The following is a 26,905-nucleotide window of genomic DNA, read 5'->3' on the forward strand; positions in this document are numbered from 1 at the left end:
ATGGGGTTAATGATAGTACCTACCTCATAGAATACAATTAATAAATACATGTAAAGTGCTTAAAACTGTGCCTGGAAGTAGATATCACCATCATGTTATGGTCATTCTTGTTATTCATAATTTTGATGTAGGAAAGATGTTAGGGTTCAAAGCTGATGATCAAGAAAGAATTCTTGAGACTTCCTTGGTGCAAAAAAGGTGGTTTTATTAAAGCAGGGGAGAAGACTTGTGGGCAGAAAGCTGCTGTGGGGTCATGAGGAGTGGCCCATTATATACTTTTAAATTGGGAGGAGGGTAGGAATAGTGTAACCCTCCCAGGTATTTTGGAAACAGAGTTTCAAAGATCCTGAGGGGGCTAGCTATTGTTAGGAAAAGGTCATCTATTATTGTTTAGTAAAAGCTCAGTAATGAGACTCTTCAGATGTACTTCAGTAGGTCCTATGCTTCGAAGATGATTGCCAGCATGTATCTTGGGCTTGGGGGGTGGGTGTTGAATGAAAGGAAGTATCTAAAAAAAAAATGTTTTATATGTTAAAGTAGGCTACAGGATTCTGGGGGTCTGGGGGCAGATTGCCTTTTGCCCTTAGGATGTTGATGTTGACTGAGGCAGCTGGGTTCCTAGAGGAATGTCACTCTGCCTGTTTCAAGGACTTGTGAATGAGCTCTAAGTAGGAAGGAAATTTAAGTTTTCTTTTGCCTCTGCTTCCCACCTCAATTTGACCTGTCCTTACCTAATTAGCATCATCTGTAGCCACTATCCCCTGCACAGTCTTCTCCAGCCTGGTGAACTCCTCCCCATCTTCTCAGTGTCTTATTATCTCTTGTCTCCAGGCCTTCACACATGCTACTCCCCCATCTCCATCTCTCAAACCTTCAGTTCATCTCACAAATCCTACTTACCTCTGCCCACAGATTACTTCTTCCAGAAGCTGTCCCCTGCCTTTCTATGCCTCCAGTCTGTGTGCTTCCAGAGCATATTTTTCAGCATCCACGGAGCATTTTGTAGCATGTTATCTGTATTACTTGTATTCCATGCCAGACTGATAGCTACTTGAGGTCAGAGCAATGTTGTTCCCACACCTAGCACATTTCTGAAACATAGAAGCTGCTTATAAATATTTGTGGAAGGAGGAAAAGGCTAATGGAAGAAGGGAAGGAGAAATATTAAAAATATAATATGCCAAGCAAGCAAAACACAGAGTAGTATGAAGCAATAATGCAACAGAAATCTAAGAGGAATCTGTGCTTTAACTTGACTACTCTGTTTCTTAATAAAAGTTATACCTGCTCATTTGGGGAAAACAATTCTGATCATATGTACAGGTATTAAAAAATTTTTGCATTAACTTTTCATTTCAATATGCTTTCCAACCCTCAAAGCCAATATTGCAGGACATGTGAAAATTAAATCTCACTGTATATATTTCTCAGAGACCACAAGAGAAAAAAAGAAGACCACTGAGGCAATGGCAGATGGCACGGTTAAATCCTCATATCTTAAAAGGCAAAATTCTATTCATCAACATTTTTGATAACAGTAAATTTAATAATTTAAATAAGATCATAGTAAAATATAACAGTTTTTAAGGATAACTATAATACCAGGTATAGATCAGTATTCAGTAAATCCTTTTAGATTGTTAATTTTTAAGTAAAAATCATTTTGAGTAAATAAACTCACCCAGTTACTTATCTACAGACTTAAAATTAGAATACCTCACTGAAAATTGTTTTTGAAAGACATTGCCTGAAATCAGAATATAAGTTTGTAATTGTGAAAGGAAAGGAAATCCTGGACTTAAGAGGCAAGGGAATAATATATATGCAGAAATATGGAAAGGTATGTGTTATAGATTTAAAAGTCAGAAAATACAGTGGTGTTAACACTAAGCAAAATTATGTATATACACAATAAAAATAGAAAATAGTATAGGGGCACCTGGGTGGCTTGGTGATTGACTGTCTGACTACAGCTCAGGGTGTGATCCCAGGGTCCCGGATAGAGTCCAGCATCGGGCTCCCTGCAGGGAGCCTGCTTCTCCCTCTGCCTATGTCTCTGCCTCTCTCTCTCTGTGTCTCTCATGAATAAATAAATAAAATCTTAATTTAAAAATTTTTAAAAAGAAAAGAAAATGTCATGCAACAAAGCCTTCATCAAAACTGCATTGAAAATGTGGAGATTTTTGTGTAAGTACTTAAATTGGGATGAGGGTACCTTCTGTTTCCTTCTCCACTTATCTACAAATAATATGCCATATTATCTAATAATAATATGGGGGGGGGGAGGGGTGGGGGCGGGGGGATGCCAGAAAACAATTCTTTGTCTTAAAGTAAGTTTCTGGGTAGTGTGGGATAAACATGCAAACCACTTTAGAGCTATGATGAGAATTGTAATGGATATGCACATATGCTGTGGGAACACAAAGGAAGGATTTTGTTCTATCCTTTTTCATCCCCTGGGGAGGCCGCTTTTTAGCTGAGTTTTGAAGCACCTGTGGGGGTTAACCCAGGAGAGGAATGAGATCTTCATAACCAATGAAAATAGAGGAGAGGTGAGAGGCATTAGTGGAGAGTCATTGAATGAGTTGGATGGGTTATGTTCAGATTTGAGTTTTATTATTCAGACCATAGAATAGAGGACTGTGTTGAAGGGTGCAAGAGTAGAGGTAGGGAGAACAGGAGGAAACCTTCCCAATTGAGTGAGAGATGAGAACTGTATAAATCAGTAAGATGGCATGGGCTCGAGAAATATTTAAGATGTACAATCTATAGACCTTGGATATTTTCTTTTTTTTTTAAGACTTTATTTATTTATTTATTTATTTATTTATTTATTTATTTATTTAAGAATGAATGAATGAAAATACAAGGAGGGGCAGAGGGAAAGGGAGAAACAGATTCCCCGCTGAGCAGACAGCCCAACACAGAGCTCCATCCTAGAACCTTGGGATCATGACCTGAGCTGAAAGCAGACACTTTACCACTGAGCCACCAGGTGCCCCAACATTCCATTTTCTAATGTGGATGACTGTAAGAATCCTTGTACCAACTGAGGGCAGCCTGGGTGGCTCAGCCGTTTAGTGCCGCCTTCAGCCCAGGGTGTGATCCTAGAGACCCAGAATCGAGTCCCAGGTCGGGCTCCCTGCATGGAGCCTGCCTCTCCCTCTGCCTGTGTCTCTGCCTCTCTCTCTCTCTCTCTCTCTCTCTTATAAATAAATAAATAAATAAATAAATAAATAAATAAATAAATAAAATCTTTAACAACAACAACAACAAAAAAGAATCCTTGTACCAACTGAGAGCAGGGATACCTAGGCCAGGAAGGTGATCTCCTTAGTGTAGAAGCAAGTCTTATGTATATCTATCTGCATAGGCAAACTCAATGTAATGTGCATGCTTGGGATGTGTAACATGTATGTGCCAGTTCATTTCACTTTTCAAAGCATGGAAGTGCTATTATTCCAGATGCTTTCTTGAGCCTTTCAGGACTAATAAAATTTAAGGACAGTAGGATTATAAGATAATACTAGAATTCAGGAGGCATTTTTTTTAACTCCAAAAATTTATTTACCCTATAAGCTTTTCATTCTCCCCTATCTTTTTTATAATTGAAGTATAGTTGACATGTAATGTTAGTTTCAGATGTACAACATAGTCATCCCACAAGTCTGTTGTTATGTTGTGCTCACCACAAGTGTAGTCCCATCTGCCAACACACACTATTACATACCAGTGACTATATTTCCTATGCTGTCTGTACTTTTCTTTCTTATTCATTCCATAACTGGAAGTCTGTATCTCTCACTCCCCTTCACCCATTTTGCCCATCCCTCCATCACCCTTTTCCCCTTACTATCTTTTTTGTCATATTTTTAACTTGCCAGGAGATATCATATAAAAATAGTATGTTTGATGTGATTTCTTGATTCTTATGACACAGAATTCTAAGAGTTATGTGTTTTTTAGGGTGCTTTTAAGACCATGGACCTGAATCGTGTCATCAGCCTCCTTGAAAAGACTGATAAAGTAAGCTTTGAAAGAAAAATTCTCTATTACTTATAAACTGTGATTTCCCTGAAAAGTAACATGTATTCCCCCAAAATAAGTCTTGTTTCTTTCTTTTTGTTGAAAACATTTCAAATAGTAAGTGCCTTATATTCAAAGGTTGTTTAAATAAGTTAGTAGGAATGTATTTAACCTGGTAGGGAGGCTGGAGGAGGAGATTAGATTTGGTTTTATATAATGGACATATCAATGGTGGATATAAACAGAAGGAATCATAAGAATAAAGGAAGACTCTTCTAGCCTTTACAAACTGCTTGTTACCAAGTAGGATGTGGGGAGTAAGGGTAGAAAAAGCATATCATTATGTACTAAATTTCTCTGATATGAAATCTGTGTGTGTGTGTGTGTATATACATATATACATGTATATATGTATATATACACTCATACATTATTGATAAATGATCTATTTTGAGAGGAATCTTACACAGAATGGAATGGAGATGAAATTATTTCCAATAAGATTCAAACTGGAGAGTTTAGGCATTGAGGGAAAGGATAACAAATGTATTTCATGCATACCACACTGTCCTGACGTTCCTCAAGAATCAACTTTGAGTGCCTAAAAATCAGCACAAAGTATAAAATTACTACAGGATGAAGATTGCATACTTTTAATATGTGGCAAATGGGTTGATCATGTTAGAGCCAATCAAAACAAAACAATGCCTAGTGATTAGTAGGCACAAAAATTTAGTCATTGTTTTAATATTTTTTAGTCTCTACATTTTAACATAGAGAAAAAGCACAATAAAAATAATGGATGTCTTGCTGGCTGTGTTTGCCATGCAAATTATGTTTAATTTTGAATATATTTGCATTTTAGAAAAAGAAAAATAAGAAAAAGAAAATTACTAGTTGAAAACTCAGCTCCTACTACTTGTTAAATAAAGGTAGACCAAAAAAAAAAAAAAGGTATAAAAAAAATTGCTACAGCTTCTTACAAAGGATTTAAGAATTTTAAAAGGACAGAGTTATTCATTTTTTTTTTTTAATTTTTATTTATTTATGATAGTCACAGAGAGAGAGAGAGAGGCAGAGACATAGGCAGAGGGAGAAGCAGGCTCCATGCACCGGGAGCCTGATGTGGGATTCGATCCCGGGTCTCCAGGATCGCGCCCTGGGCCAAAGGCAAGCGCCAAACCACTGCGCCACCCAGGGATCCCCAAGGACAGAGTTATTCAGTTATAAAAACAAACACATCACTGTATTGAATTTTGTTTTGTTTTAATTGGCTGAAGATGTTTGTGCCATTTACTGGGCGTAACTTAAAAGTTAAAAATACAATTTCTGCAACCAAATTGCCAAATTTGACTCTTAACATTGCCCCTTATTAGCTGGGTGTCTTTGGACAATGTAGTGTTTCAGCTTGAGTTTCTTGTTTTGCAAAAGAGAGAGATAGTAAAGGTACCTTCCAAGTAAGGTTGTTTTAAAAATTAATTAAATATCATGTATCTATAGTGCATATATGGTACAGGTCATAGAAAAATGCTCAGCAAATTCACGTATTTTTAATATTATTTCTGGAAACAAATGCTGCTTTTATATTAACTTAGTTTTGATTCTCAATTTACCAATCAAATGTAAATGGTACATTTATTTTTACCTTCACTGTTTATTTTCTAATGCTTACAAAATAATATAGTAATTTAAAAATTACTTGATAATTTTAATGTCTACTTTCTACATTAAAATTTTTTTTTTAAATCTCAGCGGATTTAATAGCACAAAAGAACTAAAATAGATAACTCGTTTTAGGATGATTTAGAAGAAAAACAACTTAAATCTGTCAAGAAACTGTTGCAGTGTTATCAGAATGGACTTGTATCCTTTATATATATATGTATGTATGTTTCATTTACCCTGAAATGGGAGAATTTTTATTAGAAAATGTATTAGTTCCCTCTTGCTGCTGTAATAAAGGACCACAAACTTAGTGCCACAAAACAGCTTAAAGTTTTTGTCTTGTAATCCAAGAGGTCAGAAGTCCAAAATCAGCCTCACTGGGCTAAAGTAAAGATTTTGACTGTGCTAGTGCCTTCTGAAGGCTCTTGAGGTGAATTCCCATTGTTGCTTTTCCCAGTTTCTAAGGTGGCCAGCATTTCTTGGCTCATGGTCCCTTCCTCAAAGTAGCATCTATTTCACCTGTGCTTCTATGGTCATACCTCTGATCCTCTCCTACCTTTCTCTTTCCTATGTAGGAAGGATCCCTGTGATTACTGTGGGCCTATCTGGATATCTGGGATAACTTTCCCATCTTAAGATTGTTAATTTAATCACATCTGAAAAGTCCTTTTGCCATGTAAAGTAACATATTCACAAGTTCTGGAAGTTAGGATATGGACATCTTTGGGGCAGGCCATTGTTCTGTCTATCACAGAAAATATCTAATATTTTGTGTTTTTCAAAGAATTATATTTTTCATTTTTCAGAGAATATAAAATTGAAGAAACAGCAATTAACTCTGTGCAGATAATGGAAATTTTTGTATACTTAGACAGTGGATATAGTTAGGGAAGCCAAGTCAAAGTCTTGTTTCTACCACTTTACTTGATTTATTTATACTATTGATAAAATTCTTAACTTCTCCACCCTTATAAAATGGGAATAACAGTACCTTATGAGGTTGTTAGGAAGACTAGATGAGATAATACATGTAAGTGCTTGATAACCTACAACATACTATATAAATATGTTATCCCCACTGTATATACCACCCTGATCAGAATATATGGAAACCAGTGCAATTCAAAACCATCTGTGCTTAAGAACCAGTTTATTGTTGGGGTGTCGTTGTTGTTGTTATAATAATTGCATATATTAGCTATTACAGAAGCCAATACAGTTGTCACAGGAAACTCTCACTTTCTGTAGTCATATTACCATAGACTGGTAACACTGGATTCGAGAACTGGCAGTGGTTCATAGAGCACCCCTTCAGTAGTATTGATCTCTATGGTTTCCAAAAGTTGTCCAGCCTTGTCTAAGGAAGATACGTCTCTAATAATAGCTTGTTTCAGTGTTTCAAACATATTGAGGCTCCCATTTAGGGAAAGGGGCCTAAAAATTTTATTTTAATTCTTTTCTAGCCTTATTTTAGCCTTCTTTTATATGGATTTGTTGAGTCCATCAGTTACCTAATGACGTGTGGATATCAAGCATTATTTCCTGGTAGCCAAAAAAGTCTACTAGCAAGTGATTTCTTTCCCTATATTAACCTGATACCTCAAGTCTTCCATCTATTCTTCTTCAGGTTAGAAAGTTGGTGGCAAATAGCTCTATTTTTTTTTTTTCAAAGTAGGCTCCATGCTGGAGCTCGAACTCACAACCCTGAGATAGATACCTGAGCTGAGATCAAGAGTCAGACTTGATTAACCAACTGTGCCACCTTGGTGCCCCCAAATGGATCTATTTCTGAAGGCCTTTAGTAGACTGGCTTTACAGATGATAAGACATAAAGCAAAGATAAGTTAGAGAAGTATCTTGGAGATTTGTACTCTAATATAATCAGCTTTCCCATCTTTTCCTAAGAAGCTCCTAGAAAGAGACTAGAAGGGATAGGATTCAACCAAAGAAGTATGTCACAACTATCATGTTTCCTTGGCTATAAAAGAAAATCTGTGAAGTTTGCCTATGTACCAGTTGGGTTTTTTTTAAACAGATAAAAAGTGCTGTTACTACAAGATTTAGAGAAGATAATTTTCACTTTTATACTAGTTTTAAATGAAAATAAATCTCAGGTTATACCTTAAAAGCAAGAAAATGCATCTGAATAACATTAATAAAATAAAGTAAGGTAGGTTTGGGTTGTTTATTCTGGAGCAGTGTATGTTTTGTGTGTGAGTGGGGGAAAGACAAAGGATGAAAGTGAACCATTAACTTTTCTCACCGTGTTATTACCTTACTGTCAGTAGTAAGGTATTGAACTCCTGAACCCATGGTATAGTGGTTGGTAATCAAATTCTAAAGACAGGGTGAGAAGAGAAAACAATATTTTGAATAAAAGTTTACTAAGACAAAAATGAAATAATGTTCCTAAAAAATATGATTCTAAGTTTTCTTATTTAGTCTTCAAAATTAGTATAATTAAAGCAGTGTCAACCACATTTAACAGATGGAATTCTATAGACTTTCTTGACAGAACTGCTATAAAGAATATGCTAATGAATAGTAATTTTAATTTTATTTCTTAACTAAAAATATTAAAGCCCCTAAGGGATTTAGCCCAAATATTTAAAATTTTGAATCTATGTGCAGAAAAAATTGAAAACCAGCCCCATTTTATAGAATCTGCATTTAACATCCTAAAATTATGTAGGTAAGTTGCTTTTCTTTATTTTATATTAGCACACAGTATTTTATTATGTTTTATTTTGTATTGTTATGTGGTATGGTAAAGTGATACTCAGAAAACTTCACTAGATCACTTGATTTTAATTGATATTTCAAAGGTAGTCAATTTTATTGTACTCCAAGATTGCTAACCACAAGATATTAAACTGTAAATACATTAAAATGTTTTGTCAAAATAAGTTGCTGTCAAGTGAACAACAAATGTGAAATGAAGCAAGAAATTGTGATTTTTTTTTTAGAGAGAATTTTTTTTAAAATTTATGAACAGGGCAGCCCCGGTGGCGCAGCGGTTTAGCGCCGCCTGCGGCCCGGGGTGTGATCCTGGAGACCTGGGATCGAGTCCCACGTCAGGCTTTCTGCATGGAGCCTGCTTCTCCCTCTGCCTGTGTCTCTACCTCTCTCTTGCTCTCTCTGAATGAATAAATAAATCTTAAAAAAAAAAAAATATGAACACTGCTTAATAATTTGTCTAGTTTTTTTCTCTCTGTAGAAAATTTGACTCCAAGATATATTAAGTTCTAAGTCATCTATGTCACCAATTATTTTTTGGTATATATTTTTTAAATGTAAATGAGGGGTCAGCATTATAAAATAAATATACCTATACTCCATATTATTGTTTCTCCAACCATTTGGGGGGACTGGGGATATATTCACAGCTTGTTTGTTGCCAAGTAGTAGCTAATCAAGATATACATTAAAATATCCATCTTTAGTTTTCAATATAATATAGTAGAGGAGATTTCTTAAAGTAGGAATAAACTTTTCCATTAATTTAACGTTCTAAATCTTTCTACTAATTTAGCTTTTTAAATAGCATGTTTCTTTTAGTATACAAATAATATTAGTAGAACTATGTATACATGGTAGTTTTAATTCTTTTAGAGTTAGTAGTAGTAACATTTAAAGATTTTATAACTATATACACTTAATTTTTTAGGTATCTGAATAAATAGTCAAAAATAATGTATTGAATGCCTTTGCTATGCCTTACTTTTTAATACAGACCATGAAAAATAAATTATAGCTCTGGTGCTTTCAAGGAACTTTTATGTACTAATTAGAAATTATTATTATATTGATGCGAGATTATATTGTTATCATTTCAAATTTCTCAAGTCCTAGAATACCAGACCTATAAGCATTACTTTCAGTAATGCCAGTAATGAGCTCCACCAAGAACTGATTCTCTGTTAAAGCTGTGATTGAATGTGTCCTCACATAAAATGACAGACTTTTTTTTTTCTTCTTTAAAGATTTTATTTATTTATTCATTCATGAAAGAGAGAGCAAGAGAGGCAGAGACACAGGCAGAGGGAGAAGCAGGCTCCTGGGACTCGATCCTGGGTCTCCAGGATCAGGCCCTAAGCTGAAGGCAGCACTAAACCGCTGAGCCACCTGGGCTGCCCAAATGACAGACTTCATTTGAATTGCACTCTTCACTTTTGAATTGCACTCTTCACTTTCCCTCATATTTCATAATTATTCATTTTATTTCATTTTTTTCTCCTTTCCTAATTTCTTCTTTCATCCTGCATTTCTCTATACCTCACCTCATTTGATTCCCTTCTTAAGACATTTTTGGGAGATAAAAACATTGAAAATAAATAATAAAACATAGCCTTTCTGTTTTGTCTTCTATGTAGTATGTTTTCTCACTACATCAGAAGTATAATTCATATTATTTTCATGACCTTTTGTGGGGGTATCTCTTCTAGTGCTTTATCTTTTAGGTTGTTTCCTTTAATAGAAAAGGAAAAAGTTTGAGGATGAGAAGTAATTTTGGAGTTTTTCACTTTAGAGATCCAACAATGAGGTGGATACCAAATAATAAGTATTGGTTCCAAATGAAAAATTCTAACACTGAAGAGTGAACCTCCCTGGGGATGCCTGGGTGGCTCAGTGGTTGAGCGTCTGCCTTTGGCTGAGGGCGTCATCCTGGGGTCTGGGGATCAAGTCCCACGTTGGGCTCCCCGCAGAGATCCTGCTTCTCCCTCTGTCTGTGTCTCTGCCTCTCTGTCTGTGTCTTTATTTATTCTCATGAATAAATAAATCTTTTTAAAAAAATTAACCTCTCTGGCATTTATAAAATTGTCCTTTTCGTAGCTTGCCCTTGAAGTATCTTTACATTTTTCTTGAAAAATATGAATTAAAAGTCCTACAAAGAAGATATACTTTTATATAGTACAAGAGGTTCAAATTTTGGAACCCATGGAATACCAAAATAGTCCATATTTTGTATTTAAGAAATAACTTTTATCTCCCCTTTGACATTCAGTCTAATAACCTAGGTTTGAAACCTGTCTTTTATGATTTTTAAATAAATTATTTTCAAATAATTTTGAATATAGTAGCTGTGGAATATAATTCAAATATAATTAATATTTATTATTACATTTTTTATTTATATGGTGTTGCAAGATGGTTTTCTTAACCCTTGCCTTTTATGTCCATCTTTCTTCATTTTTATAAGCCTAATCTACCTTCTTTTTGGTCAGTTAGTTAGAAACACAAAAATTTTTTGATAGTTGCCAATTTTCCCAGGGCTACACAATAGGCTATTATCCTCATTTTATTCTTTAGAAAGGAAATTTTCCCCAAGTTTGCAAATGATGGTTCATTTAAGGACTTCCTTAAACATAACTCATGTGTTTTTCATTCCTATTGAAGCTTGCCATTTTTGAAAAAGAAAGTATCAGATGAAATAACATATGCTGAAGACGCTGCTAATTCAATTGCGCTTCTGGGTGAGTTAAGATTTCTTTAAGATAGAGGAGAGGGGTATAGTATATGACAGGCCCTACTGACAAGAAAGAAATATCTCAGTCACTAAGTTTTAGAGTACTCCAAATGTAGGTTCTTTTCTTGTTTCTGGTTGGGAATTAATCATAGTGTGCTTATGATAATTTTTGCATCATTTTTCACTCATGTGTTTTATTATACTAAAATTCTGTGTTCCTTAATTGAAGGACTGGCAAATGCTGATTTGTCTTGATGTTATTTCATTTATTGAAATATTTAACTTTTTGGTAAATCAGAAGTATATGTACCTCTCAATAATCACAAAAATTATTTCAACATTAAACTAATAATTGCAAAAAAATAAAAATAAAAAAAAATAAACTAATAATTGCTAGAATCTAATTAATTGCTAGTCATTGAGATCCAAATTGTTCATTAAATAATTTAAAATTTTAAATAAAATCATGAAATGGTGAGATAATAATCCTTTTGTATCTAAGTAAGTTTCATAGTCTTTGAGGGTAGATATTCTGGGAGAAATTATTATGGCCTAGGATGGAAAAGATGTCAAGAAAATTATATAAACATGAGGTGTTTGATAAATGACTGCAAGGAGCAAGCAGGCTAGAAACTAACTGGAAACTTTAATTCAGTGAATGTCATTGGTGGAAATTTACAATGGGAAGCCAACCCAAAAGAGGACACGATCATATTAATGGATAAAAGATGTAGGTTTAGTTAATAACCTTAAAAAACATCTCTGTTGCCCTTACTATTCTAAAATTTTGCCTTTAAGAGTGTTGGCAGGCATTTGTGTGATAAATATATGGCTCTTACTGTCAGTCTGCTCTTTGCTGAGTAACTGCTTGCTTGTCTTGAAGGAAGTATGAACTCTTAGCTTAAAATGAGCTCCTTTCACTGATTATTGGCTGCATGTACTACTTTTCTGACCCTTATTAATTACTGGAAACATGAGTTTAAACTAAAGTAATTATATAGAGTATAAAGGGTTGAACAAAAGCTGTTCATTTTTACTAATAACTTCCAGTTTCTACTATGTAATAGTAAATCATATTACTTTTTCTTTTAAGTGATTTATTTCTGATTCAAGAATAGGATTTTGGAAATGTATGAGGGAAAAAGTTGGTATTCTGTCCTGAGGTTATAAAACATAAAACTGTGAAAAATGATCTAAACTTACAAGAACTAAAAGGGTAGAGAAGCAGATGAGAAATCTTAGAATTTCCCATAAACTTGAACGTTTCCTTAGTTTTGTTGGAAAATTTTAGTTGTTCCTGTTGACTAAACTTTTCCAGAACAGTGATTTTTCAACATCAAAGGAAGTATTCAAAAAAATTAAGGGAGTCTTCTTGAAACTCTCTTTTTGTTTTCCCCTTCTTTTTTAGTGGTGCTTTTTGCAGATAGATTCTCCTAAAACAAGGGTGTGGTTTTCCTATGTGCATCCTCCTTCTCTCCATTTTTGTACTCACTCACTGACCACTCTCAGAGGTGAAAATTATGCAAGTCCTAATGCAAAACACGAGTATGTCAGGAACACCTTGTTCTCTCTTTCCCTCACAGAATCCACCCAGATCTAGTTCAGCCCTGAAGCTGCATGCAGAGGATATGAATCATTTCCAGAATCTCACAGATCATTTTCAGATTCTCTTAAGGATTATAACTTATAGTTTATCAGAGCAAAAACAATCCAGTTTGAAGTATAGGCTGAAGCCAATTCAGAAATAATTTAGATATGCCTGAAAGGAACTTCCCTATCCTTCATTTCTACCAAGATAGCTTGAATATAAACCTATTATATGTAGGGCAAAGGCTGCCTAGAAACTCAGTCTTCCAGTCTGTCAGCAAATTGAAAAACAGCTCGCTTGGAACTTCTCTAAGCAAAGGATGCATTAATAGAGGCAACAAATTACTGATTCTCTAGTTAAGGAGAAAAATGCTAACCCACATCTTGCCAAAATAATAATAGTAACTTACTATATGCCAGATACTATTCTCATCTTTTTCTCATATTAACTCATTTAATCCCTACAGCAATCTTTAAAGTAGAAACTACTGTTATACATTTTATAGATGACAAACGTAAGACACAAGTTTACATAGGTAGGAAGTGACAGAACCAGTATTTAATCTTAAGCAGTCTGGTTCCAGCATTTATGTTATTCACCATTCTTTCTTCCTGGGAAGGAGAGACTGAGTTGAATGAGGGGCCAAATATTATAAGGATAGATCCAAGATATTTCACATTTGCATGTGTGTATGTGTATGCATGTATAAAATTACAGGGTCCAGTTTGAATTTCTAGTGAGTATATTTTTAATTGTATTACCAACACATTTAAATTTGCAAATAAACTTATGATAGTGTTATTAAATAGTATTCATTTCTCCTTTTGGCAGGTGAATTAATGAAAATACCGAATTCTGAATTGAGGATACAAATTTGTAAATGTATTGTTGACTTTTATCATGCAGAACCACCAAAGAAGCATATTACAGGTGAAGTTTTCTTTTTTTTTTTTTTTTTTTAAAGATTTTATTTATTTATTCATGAGAGACACACAGAGAGAGGCAGAGACACAGGCAGAGGGAGAAGCAGGCTCCATGCAGGGAGCCCCATGTGGGACTCGACCCCAGGATCACACCCTGGGCCGAAGGCAGATGCTCAACCACTGAACCACCCAGGCGTCCTACAGGTGAAGTTTTCAATGGTCTTTTAGTAATAACTTATGTCTGTAAAACAATATTTTTTTCTCATTCTCTCTGAACTTGGAAAGACATTGTGGGATTGATGCAGGCTGGCTAGGTCCAAAGACCCAGAGGTATTCCCACAGGACCAGCCAAAAGGGTCCTTGGTTTCATACAGGATAGGAATCAAACATGAGCCAAGTGGAAGTGAGAGCAGAGTTTATTGAAGATGTAAAGAGAGTGTAGATATGGACAGAGCCTCTGGAAGACTCAGAAAAGAAGAGCGAGTCTTGTCTTTGCTTGGGGCCTGTGGTTTTTATTGAGGATTGTGGTCAGATGCACATGTCTTCTCAGGCATCCAGGAACAGTGAGTCTTGTCTTTGCTTGGGGCCTGTGGTTTTTATTGAGGAGTGTGGTCAGATGCACATGTCTTCGCAAGCATCCAGAAACAGTAAGTATCTCCAGGGGTCTTGATGAGTCAGTGTTCTTGGAAAACATTATGATGACCCTACCCAGTTACTCTTTAAATATTTTCTATTCTGGGCAGCCCGAGTGGCTCAGCGGTTTAGCGCCGCCTTCAGCCCAGGGCATGATCCTGGAGACCTGGGATCAATTCCCACATCAGGCTCTCTGCATGGAGCCTGTTTCTCCCTCTGCCTGTGTCTCTGCCTCTCTCTGTCTCTCTCCGTGTCTCTCATGAATAAATAAATAAAATCTTTTAAAAAATAAAATAAAATAAAAATAAATATTGTCTATTCTGCTGGAAGGCTCCAAAGAAATAATTAAATGCTTGACCTTTATAAGGAAGACATACATATTATATTACATATATTGTTATTTGCATGATTTTTTATTCTAAACTATTTATGACAATTTTAAAAGTCATACCCAAATTAGTTTAATTTTTATTATTAATTTTATTCAATACTATTAATATTATTAATTATTTTTCTAGCCTTTTTATGATTATTCCTAACATCTTTTCCATCCAATTATTTTTTTTATTTAGTTTGCCAACATGTAGTATAACACCCGGTGCTCATCCCATTAAGTACCCTCCTTAGTGCCTGTCACCTAATCACCCCGTCCCCCCACTCACCTCCCTTTTTACAACTCTGTTTGTTTCCCAGAGTTATGAGTCTCTCATGGTTTGTCTTTCTAATTTTTCCCCAGTTTCTCTCCTTTCCATGACAGTCCCTTTCACTATTTCTTATATTCCACATATGAGTGAAACTATATGATGATTATCTTTCTCTGATTGAATTATTTCACTCAGCATAATACCCTCCAGTTCCATCCATGTCGAAGCAAATGGTGGGTATTCAGCTCTTCTGATGGCCGAGTAATATTCCATTGTATGTATATACCACATCTTCTTTATCCATTCATCTGTCGAAGGACATCATGGCTCCTTCCACGGTTTGGCTACTGTGTTCTACCCAATTAGATGTTAAATATCTAATGCTAATAATATTCTTAAAGGTTAGCAAGAAAGTTTTGCATGTTACTCCTTGGGATCTTAATATATCATGATAAAATGAGTCACACTAAAATGGATGGTATCATAATAAAGGGCACTTGCGCGTGGATGATATGTTATTTAGGACATAGTTCCTACCTTCATGGTTTCTGTTATATCAATCTTGGAAGAGCTAGAAGACATATATATTGAAGTTATTATGTTTCTTAAGAGAGGTGTAAATAAGACTGTAGCAGAAAGGAAGGATTACTTATGACTCAGGGAAAATGGAAAGACATCTGAAGTACAGAGTAAGGGGATTATTAAATGTCAGATTTGAATTATTGTTGAGATAGACAGGTAGAAGTATTTGTAGATAGTAGACATTGGATACTAAAAACAGACCACATATACCGGTTTGGAATTCATACAATTAGAGATTAAAGTTGAAGCTATTAGAATGGTTTGCCAGGAGATAAAGCATATAAACAACAAGGAACCAAGAATGGCTGCAGGGATAGTACCGATACTGACATGTGGGGAAAAAACGATCCACGAAATTGGCAGTGAAGGGAATTTCAAAGAGGAGAGAGAAAACCTAAAGACTGCCATATTTTGTGTGCCATTGAATGAAATGTTTGTTGAAGGAAGAAGTGGTCTAAGTGTCAAATACTATAGAGGCTTCTGTCATTGAGGAATGAAAATGTCAAATTAATATGGTATCTGAAAAGTTATAGTGAGCCTTTGGCAGATGTATTGCCGTGAAGTGATCAGGGCAGATACAGGATTGTCAGAGGACAGTCAGAGCTCAACTGGTAGGAAGATCAAAGAAAGACATCTGGGTTTTGCTCTTTTTAATTTGTTTTAGGATAAGGGAAAGTGAAGTTTATAGACAGATGAACAAGAAGCTAGTAATTAAAAAATGGGAGGGCAAAGTCCTAAAGCATGAACAGAATGGAATTAGGAGAACAGGTCAACCTTAGCAAGATACAGGCAGTCTTCTTTAAGATAGAAAGGGAGACAAATTATGTCTGAGATAAGGCAGAGGAGTTAAAGTGCAGAGAAGTGGGGCTGACCTTCATTTAACCAGGTTCCGAAAATTAGGAACTATAGGCAATGTTCTTCCTGTAACACCATAGGTTTTTAATGATAGGCATGGCTGGACATCTGGAACCACAGCTGAAAAGTTCTCTGTGGAACAACAGTGAGACATAGCCCTGAACACAGGAATCAAGTCCATGAGCCTTAATATTACTATATGCTTCCATAGAAATATAAATTTAATAGAAAAAGATGTAGGGATTATAAAAGTACATTTTGGTGCATCCATATGATAGACTAGTATGGAAATAAAAATCATGATTTGGAAAAATACAGAATGGGGAAAATCTTAAAAAATGTTTAGTGGCTGCAATAGAATATAAAATTCTGCATACAGTATATTGTTAAAATTATATGCATACATTAAAAATATTAGCAAGAAATATACCAAAATGTTAATGCTGTTATCTCTTGATGGCTTAATTGCAGGTTTAATGGTTTAATTGATGGTTTAATTTCCTCATCATACTTTGTTTTCTTCTCCATACTCTTTAAATTCCTAAAGTGAGTACGTAGGGCATGCCATAGAGAACCCATCCATCCGAGGAACGAACATGGCCTTGTCTAGTGCTAGAGATGAGATTCAGAAAGAACACAAATAGGCAGACTTCTCAGAACCATGGCAAAGTTAAAGAATCTATTTGGTTTCAAAAGTCAGAGTCTGGAAGTTAGATAATTGATATCACAAAGAGAGAAAATAGCTGAATCTCAGGTGGACAAGTACCCTCTGATGTTTATTTCATCTTCCTCATTTCATGTAGTCAGACAGGCACCTGTGTAATTATATCAAAAGAGGTAGTGTTTCTCATAGGGGCTAAGACAGAAGGAAATTCTTTTAAGATGTCACCAAGGGCAGCCCTGGTGGCTCAGCAGTTTAGCGCCACCTTCAGCCTAGGGCATGATCCTGGAATCCCGGGCTAAGTCCCGTGTCGGGCTCCCTGCATGGAACCTGCTTCTCCCTCTGCCTGTGTCTCTGCCTCTCTCTTTCTGTTTTTCATGAATAAATGAGTAAAATCTTTAAAAAAATATATGTGTCACCAAGAATCATACTTCCCCAAAATACCATTATATACTAGCATTATTCAAAATAGCATTATATTTTCACTTATTTCATTGTCCTATTACATCATCATTGTTCCTGGAAATCACTGAAGTAATGTATTGACATAGTGAAAACATTTAGTATTTGTAATCATGCCATTTTCCTTTATGAGAAAGCATTTCTACTGATAAATATTTTGTTCCTTTTTGGAATATAAGATATGTACCCCAGATCTGTGGTCCTATTTCAGATTTTACACCAGGGATCAGCAAACTATGGTCCCAGGGTAAAATTGCTCACTGTAAATAAAGGTATATCAGAACACAGCGACACCCATTTATTTTTGTATTCCTTATGCCTGTTTTTGTGCTATGGTAAGAGAGTTGAGTAGTCAACACAGAAGCCAGCCTTCCTGCAAAACCTGATATAGTCATTACCTGTCTAAAAGGACAGGTACTTTTCTATACTTTTCTATAAAAGTAGAAAAATTTTGCCTTTCCCTGTGCTATACCATTTTAAAATGCCATATACTTTTTTAAAAGTTGTTATTGCTGTTTAATAATAAATTACTCATTCCTTTGTCTGAACATAGATGATTACTATGTGAGATAACTGTACATATTTATTAACTAATTGTTATCAGGTTACCAGCAAGCAAGTTCATCATACAAGATTAAGATGGCTGAGGTTGGAGGATTGGCAAAAACAATGGTCCAGTCGTTGGGCTTACTTGAAAATCAGCTTGTTGAGAAACTTTGGGTACTTAAAGCTCTGCAACATCTCTCAACTTCTGGTTTGTATATCATTAAATTTAAATACTTCATTCTCAACTATTTTTGTTTCCATCCAACAGTCAAAACTATACAACATAAATAACTTTTAAATTTATTTTCAGAAGTTAACTGCACATTAATGATGAAAGCACAAGCAGCCAGTGAAATCTGTGCTCACCTCAATGACCCAGATCCCTCTGGACAGCTTCTGTTTCGTTCATCAGAGATACTTTGGAATTTATTGGAAAAATCTTCAAAAGAAGAAATCATACAACAGCTTAGTAATTTGGAATGTTTGCTGTAAGTAAGTGGCTAGATGGGAATGTCTTTTAACCTTAAAATGATAGCCAGTAACATAACTAACATCTTTGTTTGAATTTGTGTTCAGTTAGGCTTTTGAATCATGTTATGACTATATTTCAGGACATGATTTTTATGCTGCAGTATAAATGCATCTGTGCAATAGCAAGCCATCTTTTTTCTATTTGGAAAGCTTTTAAAGTAGCTTGTTAACAAAACTAAATTATGTATTTGAATAAGTATAAAATAAATTAGACATTTAAAAGAACTATTTCATTTTTCCATTCAATAAACCTATTTTTTTTAAGTACTTAATCTCTTCCAGATATTGCAATAAGCATTCCAGTAAAATATAAGCAAGCCTTTAGGTTACTTATTCATTTTTCATCAAATAATTATTGTCTACTCTATGCCAACTTCAGAACTAGGCCTTAGAAATATAAATGAAACAATGCAGACATGGTCTCTGCTTTCATGGAATTTGCATTATGTTAGGAGATGGACAAGTAAACAGGCTGTGAAAGACTATCACAGGTGCTACATGTTCTCTAGAAGAGTGATTCAGCACACAAAACCCAACTGATTTAAACCATATAGGACACTTATGGGCATATATAACTACAAAGTCAAGGATAAAACTGGTTTCATGTGCAGTTGTATTCAAGGTACAGCAAATAACAGGATGTGGGTCTTCATTATCCCTGTCAGTCTTCTACTGTGTTGGCTTTATTCTCAAGCTCCACATGGTAATACCTCAGAAGTTTAGGTTCAAATCATCACAACCCCAAATCAAGCTGAAGAGAAGACTTGCTTTTCTGAAAGGTCAAAGAAAATTCTTCGAATTGAGTCCGTGTTGGTCCTGAGTGGTCTGAGTTGGCCATATGCCATTCCAGAATGAATTACCAGTGACAGAGAAATGCTCTGGCTAAAAGGAAGCTAAAAGTGTCTCCACAACACCAAACGCAGGGAAAAAATAAATGCGTAAATAAAAAATAAGGGTACTGTTATCATAAGAAGGGCAAGTGAGGGGCACCTTGCTGGGTCAGTCGGTAGAGCATGTGACTTTTGATCTCGGGGTTGTGAGTTCAAGCCACCCCCCCCCCCGCATTGGATGTAGAGATTACTTAAATAAAATCTTAAAAAAGAAGAAGGGCAAGTGAGTGCTAGGAGGCAAAGCAACATGCCCATTTTACAGGGAACCTGACCCAGACTTGGAGAGTTAGTAAGTATGTCCTAATGAACCCTAATTTGGTATGTGAATGATAAATATGAACTGGCAACACAGAAGAGTTTTGCATTCAGAGAGCATCCTAGACAGGGGAACAGAAGTAAAAACAGAACTTAGAAAAAAAACTGTTAGAAATTTGATATATTAACAGCAGAAAATAGAATAGTGAGAGATGAAGCTAACAATGTTAGCAGGGACCGTAACATGAAAAGCTTGATAAGCCTTAGTAAGAAAGTAGGACTTTTTAATCCTAAGAACAATAAAAAAGCTTTTAAGTAATTAAAAATGGAAAATGACATGAATGAACTTTATTTTAGAGCAGTCACTATGCCCACCATTTGGATTGATGGATTCTTATCTGATGCAGATTTGAATCCTATGTAGAGGCAGATTTGGAAATGCAGTAAAGATTAGAAATACTTTGAAATGAGTAGTATAATATAAAAAAGGGAGATTTTGTTGCTAGACACTTAAGTAGCATTTGCATGGAAATATGATTTTAAAGATCTGATTTTACTTTCTAGGGCTTTGAAGGAAGTATTTAAAAATCTGTTTATGAGAGGTTTTAGTCATTATGATCGTCAGCTTAGAAATGACATATTAGTAATCACAACAATCATAGCTCAAAATCCTGGAGCACCAATGATTGTAAGTATGAGTCAAACTGAATTAATTTTAATTGTGGAAATAGTTGGTATGGGGGAAGGAGTCCTAAACTATGTTGTAATATTTCTGAACTTCATTGTGATACCAAGTTATGGTGTAATGTCTCTATGTTACCAGTAGTTCTGGCAGTTCTTTGCAACCTTTTGGAAACTTGAGATTCTAATCATAGTTTATGATTTACCTACGTATTTACCATTTATGATACATTTCTTTCCTTACTGACGATACGAGTTTATACCTGGCATTTCTCTTTCACCTAAAGAATTTCCTTTACTATTTCTTATGGTGCAGATATACTGGCAGCTAATTGTCTTAGTTTCTTTCATCTGAAAATATCTTTAAAGCAGATTAATTATTGACATCTGTGTTCACAGAATGCAGAATTCTGAGTTGAATTAAAAGTTGATCTTTTAGCATTTTGATCTTTTAGCATCGTTCCAATGTCTTCTTGCCTACAGTGTTTCTGATAAGAAGTATTTGTTATTTCAAGTTGTTTCGCCATGGACAAAGTATCACTTTGCTTTCTGACTGGTTTTCAGGATTCTCACTCTACTTTTGATTTTCAGCAGTTTTACTATGATGTGCCAAGAAGTGATTTTTCTTTGTATTTATCCTGCTTGAGGTTCATTCATAGAGCTTCCTGAGTATGTAAATTGACTAAATTTAGAGACTTTTTGGTCATTATTCTTCAAGTATTTTTTCAGCCCCATTCTTTCTCTCTCTCCTCTTCTGTAATTCAGATTACATGTATGCTTGTCGTGAGGCTCTGTTCACTTTTTTCAATCATTTTTCTCTCTATTCTCCAGGTTGATCATTTGTATTGGTCTATGTATCTAAATTCATTGACTTTTTTTTCCCCTGTTCAGTCTGTTCTTAATCTCATCCAGTGCATTTTTATTTCAGATATTGTCATTTTTAGTTTTTTAATTTTTGTTTCCTTTTTATAACATTCCTATTTCTCTGCTGAAAGTTCCTGTCTTTCTGTTTATTATGAACATCTTTACTGTGGGTTCTGGTGTACTCTGAAAAGTACATATTCTTTCGTATTAATAGCATTTTGTGTGGCTACTCATCTCTGTGGTGAATGGCAGGTCAAATCCCAGTTCATTTCTTTTAGCCTTACCCGGGATGCTGGAGAGTCCCCTGCCCTGGCATAATTCAGGCACTAGTCAGAGACTTGGGAGTTTATACACAGAAGTTGAAGTTCCCCTTCTGTGGCTCTCTCCTTTCTGGGATTTCTCCCTTCACTTTCCAGTAGCAATAGTTGCCCAGAGATTACCTCTGCCCTCTGAGTGTTCAAACCACTAAGATAACAGTGGTTTACCCTGAGTTGTAGCATCCACACAAAGTGTGGACTAGGACCTGGCCTCAGTCTAAAAGCCATTTTTAAAAAAGGGAAACTCAGGCAGTGCCATCTCCTTCAAAGTTCTGACTCCTTTCTAGTATCTGCTTTGTTTGAATCATAAAACAGTTTTTTTTATATTTTGCTCAGAGTTTATAATTGTTACTTGCAGGCAGGTTTCTTATATGAGCTACTCAGTCATCCCAGAAGCTCAGCCTCCCCATATTTTATAATGTAAAAATCACTGAATGATTGACATCTCCGAGGAGAGATCTTTGGCTATGATATTCACGTATCAGCCAATAAACTTTCTAAGTTGTATTTAAAGGAAATTTGTGAATGAAGGCCTCAACCCCATATCAGTGGTCATCAAATCATCCCAACAAAGAACAATCATAGAATTTATAATGTGTAAATAGGGCAACAATCCTATCTAGCTTTCTAGTTAAGGCTGCAATGTGTGGGTAGACCTGTATGTTTCTCTGGAAGCCCCTGGTTAGTTAATAAATTTTCATTAGCATCCTTGCAAACATTCAGGTGAATTTTAGTAGTCAAATAACATCTTCACATTTAAAGAAACCATCTGGATTCTAAAGCATAGGAATGTAACACTGTAAGCTCAAAAGCCTAGGCATTTGCCCCTCTAAATTCAAATAGGATATTTCTGTCAAGAATGAGTTCCCTCATGTTGAAATGTTTGCAATTCTGGTTATTCTTCAGGGCTTTTCATGTTAAGTAGGAACTGTTACCTCTTGACCAAAACTTTCACATTAATGAGAGTGGTTGGGGTCAAGTGAGAAGCAAGAGTGTTTAAGAAGAAAAGCTGTCAAAAATAACTGTATCTTTCTCCCTTATTTTGCCACTTAAAGGAACAGATAATGAATTACATAAGTAATCTGTAGTCTTAATACATTTTGGGTTCTTACCAAATTTTAAACAGCATCTTATAAAATATTCATAAGATAATGTAAAAATATTTCTTAGAACCAACAGAAGTTTATATTAAATAAATAACAAGTTTATCTGGCTATATGTGTCTTGCTTTCATCCCTTTCTATTATTAGCACTTTATGAATTCAAAAGAATAACAAGGGGAATCTGAAAAAGATAGGTAAATATTAGGTATATATAGCCATCTGTGATTTCTATCTAATTAAATCATCCTTCTGTGTATTTATATTAGGAATGTGGCTTTACCAGGGATTTGATTCTATTTGCAACCTTCAATGAAGGTAAAAACCATAAAACTTTCAACCTATGATTATCTTGATGAGTTTTATACATTATTTTAGCATTTATTTTCTTTTTTTCCCCCCTCACAGTTAAAAGTCAAAATCCTTTGGTAAAAGGTCTTAAGTTTTCTAATTCCTATGAAGATTTTGAGTTGAAGAAATTGCTTTTCAATATAATTGTGATCTTATGTAAAGATCTACCTACTATACAGGTAACAAAAAATAACCAAAATAAAAGCTAAAGTCTCACTTTGTTTTGTTTTTAACTTTATTTTTTTTAAGATTTCATTTATTTATTCATGAGAGACAGAGAGAGAGAGGCAGAGACACAGGCAGAGGGAGAAGCAGGCTCCATGCTTCTCCATCAGGAGCCTGATGTGGGACTCGATCCCGGAACTCCAGGATCACATCCCCGGCTGAAGGCAGGCGCTAAACCACTGAGCCACCAGGGCTGCCCAAGTGTCTCACTTTGTAATATAACTAAAAGTCATGACTGCAAATCTTTCATCAACTCCTATGTTTACCAGAGAATATAACTTATTGGCCAGAATGTCACCTTAAACTTTTTTTGCTTATCTGGTTAATTAACAGTGAATTTACCGAAATTTAAACCACATAAACCAAATAAAAGCAGGAGAGCCTTAGAGATTTATGTGTTTAGATCTCCTGAATAAGAAAATATAAAATGAAAGAAAATCCATACAGGGCCATCCAGCCTAATAGTCTACCTCTGACCAGGTTGTGGTTAAGGCTTTAGTCAGGCCAAATGAAATGTCATTTTCCAGCACTGTGATTCTGAATAGAATTGCTGTTTCATTTCTGTAAATTGCAGATATTCTTAGTTTCAGAATGAGTAACAGCTACCTCATGGAATTATGAGGGTTAAAATAGCTCAGAATTTTTTGGTAATATCATTTTGAGGAGTACACATACATATATACATGTTAAAACATGCTCAGAGAAAGAAAAATTGTCTTTACAATGATAACATTATTTACATCAAAAATATGTACCTTGGGTGGCTCAGCGGTTTAGCGCCACCTTCAGCCCAGGGCGTGATCCTGGAGACCCAGGATCGAGTCCCACGTTGGGCTCCCTGCATGGAGCCTGCTTCTCCCTCTGCCTGTGTCTCTGCCTCTCTCTCTCTCTCTCTCTCTCTCTTTCTCATGAATAAATAAATAAAATATTTTTTAAAAAATATGTACCTATAGAACCTAAATGTATTTTATGCCAGATATCACTCCTTGAAACGCCAGATATCACCCCTTGAAATATGTTTTTATTAGAACAGTGGAGCATTATATAACTATTAAAATGATAGCTATGGAAACAAAATGTACACTACAGTCTATAAACCAATTTTAGTTGACAACAGAGTCAAATGGCATAAAGACTATGGTGAGCTTCTTAAAGCACTATGTAAGCAGTAGAATCAACTGATTTTTTTTTTATGTCATATGTTTGTTGCCCAATAATAGTAGTGATAATATGTGTACTACTTGTAGAATATTTGTATAATTTCTGTTGCAAGTGCTTAAAAATTAGCCATAGTCATTATTTTGGATAAAATTTATTTTTTTTTTGTAGTATACAATAGAGTCTGTGAAGAATTTTTTTTCAAAAAATGAAGGGAAGAAATAAATGCCAGCAGTTTATTTGCTCCAAATTTTCTGTTTTTGTGGTCTGATCATAAGTAGGAGCTAGATTACATATATAAGCCGCATAGACAAAAAAATTAACACTCATTTATATTATTGTCATTTGGAAAGTACATATCCTAGAAAGGGGGTCATAGCCAACTGGTTGTTTTTTGTTTTTGTTTTGTTTTAGTTTTGGTAGTTAATGTAGGGATCTTTAGGAAGGAATATTTTTTAAATGAACATAATAAAACATTACATTGGAAATCATTAAATATTCTTAGATTAAATAAAATTGTTTTAATTAGGTTTCTAACAAAGTACTTTTTGCCCTTTCTCATAGCTATTAATTGATGGCAAAGTTATTTTGGCTTTGTTTACCTATGTTAAAAAGCCTGAGAAACACAAAATAATTGAATGGTCTGCAGCACAGTATGAAGAATTACAACTGCATGCAATTGCCACTTTGTCATCAGTGGCTCCTTTATTAACAGAAGAATATATGCTGTGTCAGGGAAATGCTCGAGTCCTTGCATTTCTAGAATGGTGTGAGAGTGAAGGTGAGTCACACCTGTCAAAATTTTAGTCAAATGCTCTACCACTGGGCTATCCCCCCAAAGGCAGAGACTCAACCACTGAACCACTCAGGTGCCCATCAAAATTGTAATTTATATATTTCAGCTGAACTCTCAATATATGCATAGAATAATAAATAAAATTAAGCAAAAAATAATAAAACTATAGATCTGGTTTCCTATGATTTTCAAGTATTTACATGTTGCTTTTCAGGAAAAAAAATCAGATTTCCTTTAAAGGCAGATACATTGGTAAATATCATAACTATAGTTGAGGCATACCTCTCAATAAAAAAAGTTCATTCATAAAACCTGATTTAAATTTTTGTATCATTAGGCTTATCCAACAATTATACTAAGTCCTGGAAATATTTTTAACTATGCATTCAGCAGATATTTGTTGATGTGTAGTAGGTACTAGATATTGTGTTAGTATATTTATATTCAAAATAAATAAAATCCCTACCTTCATGGAACTTAAAATCCCCAGCCAGAAGTAATGATTACACATGTAGTCTACCAAATTAGCAGACTACCAATTTGTACAAATATTTTATTTCAATTCTCATCATTCTTAGGAAATAAGATGGTGTGTTTTTTTTTTAAATGTTTATAAGGGAGACACTGCAATCTTTTCTGGTAGTAATTTTGCTTTGGAAATAATTTTGTACGATACATTTTCAGTAGATCAAGAAAATCATATCCATGGGGAAGGAAAAAAATTATGGCTGATTTCTTTTATTGTTTAGTTTCTAATATGTGGAGTTAACTAAATTTTTCTTATTAAACTGCTGTGCATTAAATAAAACAATTCTTCCATCTATCCTTAATATCATTTATGTTTACAAAAGACTATAAAGTAAAAAAGGAAAATGTTGCCTAACATGAAGAAGTCTGATAGCTAACAGATATTGAGTACCTATTGTGATAGGCCTTAAACATCTTAAATTATTAACTCATTTAGTCCTCATAACAAATCTAGGGGTCGAAGGTACTATTACTGTCTCTGTTGTTTAGATGGGTAGAACTCAATCAAAAAAGTTAAATAACATGTTCTTGGTCACACAGGAAGTGTCAGATCCAGGACTGAGTACAGGCAGCCTAGCCCCAGAACCTACGTTTTTAACTCATACACAATACTCAGAACAGTATTTTTTGTAACTTTTTTTTTAGCTTTAAATATAAGGCTTCTTAAAAGAACCTTTTCAAAAAAAGGCATATTATTGTAAAGAAAGGAAAACTCGCTATGCTGTTTATCAAGACCTACCATAAGCTATAATAATTTAAACTGTATGGTATAAGACAAGGAATAGACCAATGAAATAGAACATATGGGAGGTTGGCATTAACGGAGATAATATTGCTTTCTTTTTTTTTTAAATTTTTTTATTGGAGTTCAATTTCCCAACATTTAGCATAACACCCAGTGCTCATCCTGCCAAGTGCCCCCCTCAGTGCCCATCACCCAGTCACCCCAACCCTCCACCCACCTCCCCTTCCACCACCCCTTGTTCGTTTCCCAGTTAGGTGTCTCTCATGTCACCCTCACTGATATTTTCACTCATCCTCTCTCCTTTTCCTTTATTCCCTTTCACTAATTTTGATTATATTGCTTTCAATGAAAATAAAAATAAGGTTCTTTCACCTTGTTAAAAAAAAGTGCAAAATGAATTAAATCTCTAAAT

At 34.9% G+C, this 26,905-nt stretch overlaps 1 protein-coding gene across 6 annotated transcripts in view; it reads left to right on the forward strand.

The window, feature by feature from the left end:
* CFAP69 (cilia and flagella associated protein 69) overlaps window positions 1–26,905 on the forward strand; it is a 90,232-nt gene that overhangs the window by 42,415 nt on the left and 20,912 nt on the right. For 4 of the 6 annotated variants that reach the window (XM_041727948.1, XM_041727950.1, XM_041727947.1 and 1 more), the window contains exons 6-12: window positions 13,578–13,676; window positions 18,111–18,260; window positions 18,363–18,540; window positions 20,293–20,416; window positions 22,960–23,008; window positions 23,099–23,220; window positions 24,989–25,205. In XM_041727948.1, coding sequence (XP_041583882.1) covers window positions 13,578–13,676; window positions 18,111–18,260; window positions 18,363–18,540; window positions 20,293–20,416; window positions 22,960–23,008; window positions 23,099–23,220; window positions 24,989–25,205 — 939 coding nt within the window. Of the gene's footprint in view, window positions 1–3,966; window positions 4,027–5,823; window positions 5,890–8,273; window positions 8,384–11,088; window positions 11,166–13,577; window positions 13,677–18,110; window positions 18,261–18,362; window positions 18,541–20,292; window positions 20,417–22,959; window positions 23,009–23,098; window positions 23,221–24,988; window positions 25,206–26,905 lie in introns of all 6 variants that reach the window. The other 2 variants (XM_041727952.1, XM_041727949.1) reach the window with 2 other exon arrangements.

This window comes from Vulpes lagopus, chromosome 13 (assembly GCF_018345385.1).
Source record: "Vulpes lagopus strain Blue_001 chromosome 13, ASM1834538v1, whole genome shotgun sequence".
Taxonomy (NCBI): domain Eukaryota; kingdom Metazoa; phylum Chordata; class Mammalia; order Carnivora; family Canidae; genus Vulpes; species Vulpes lagopus.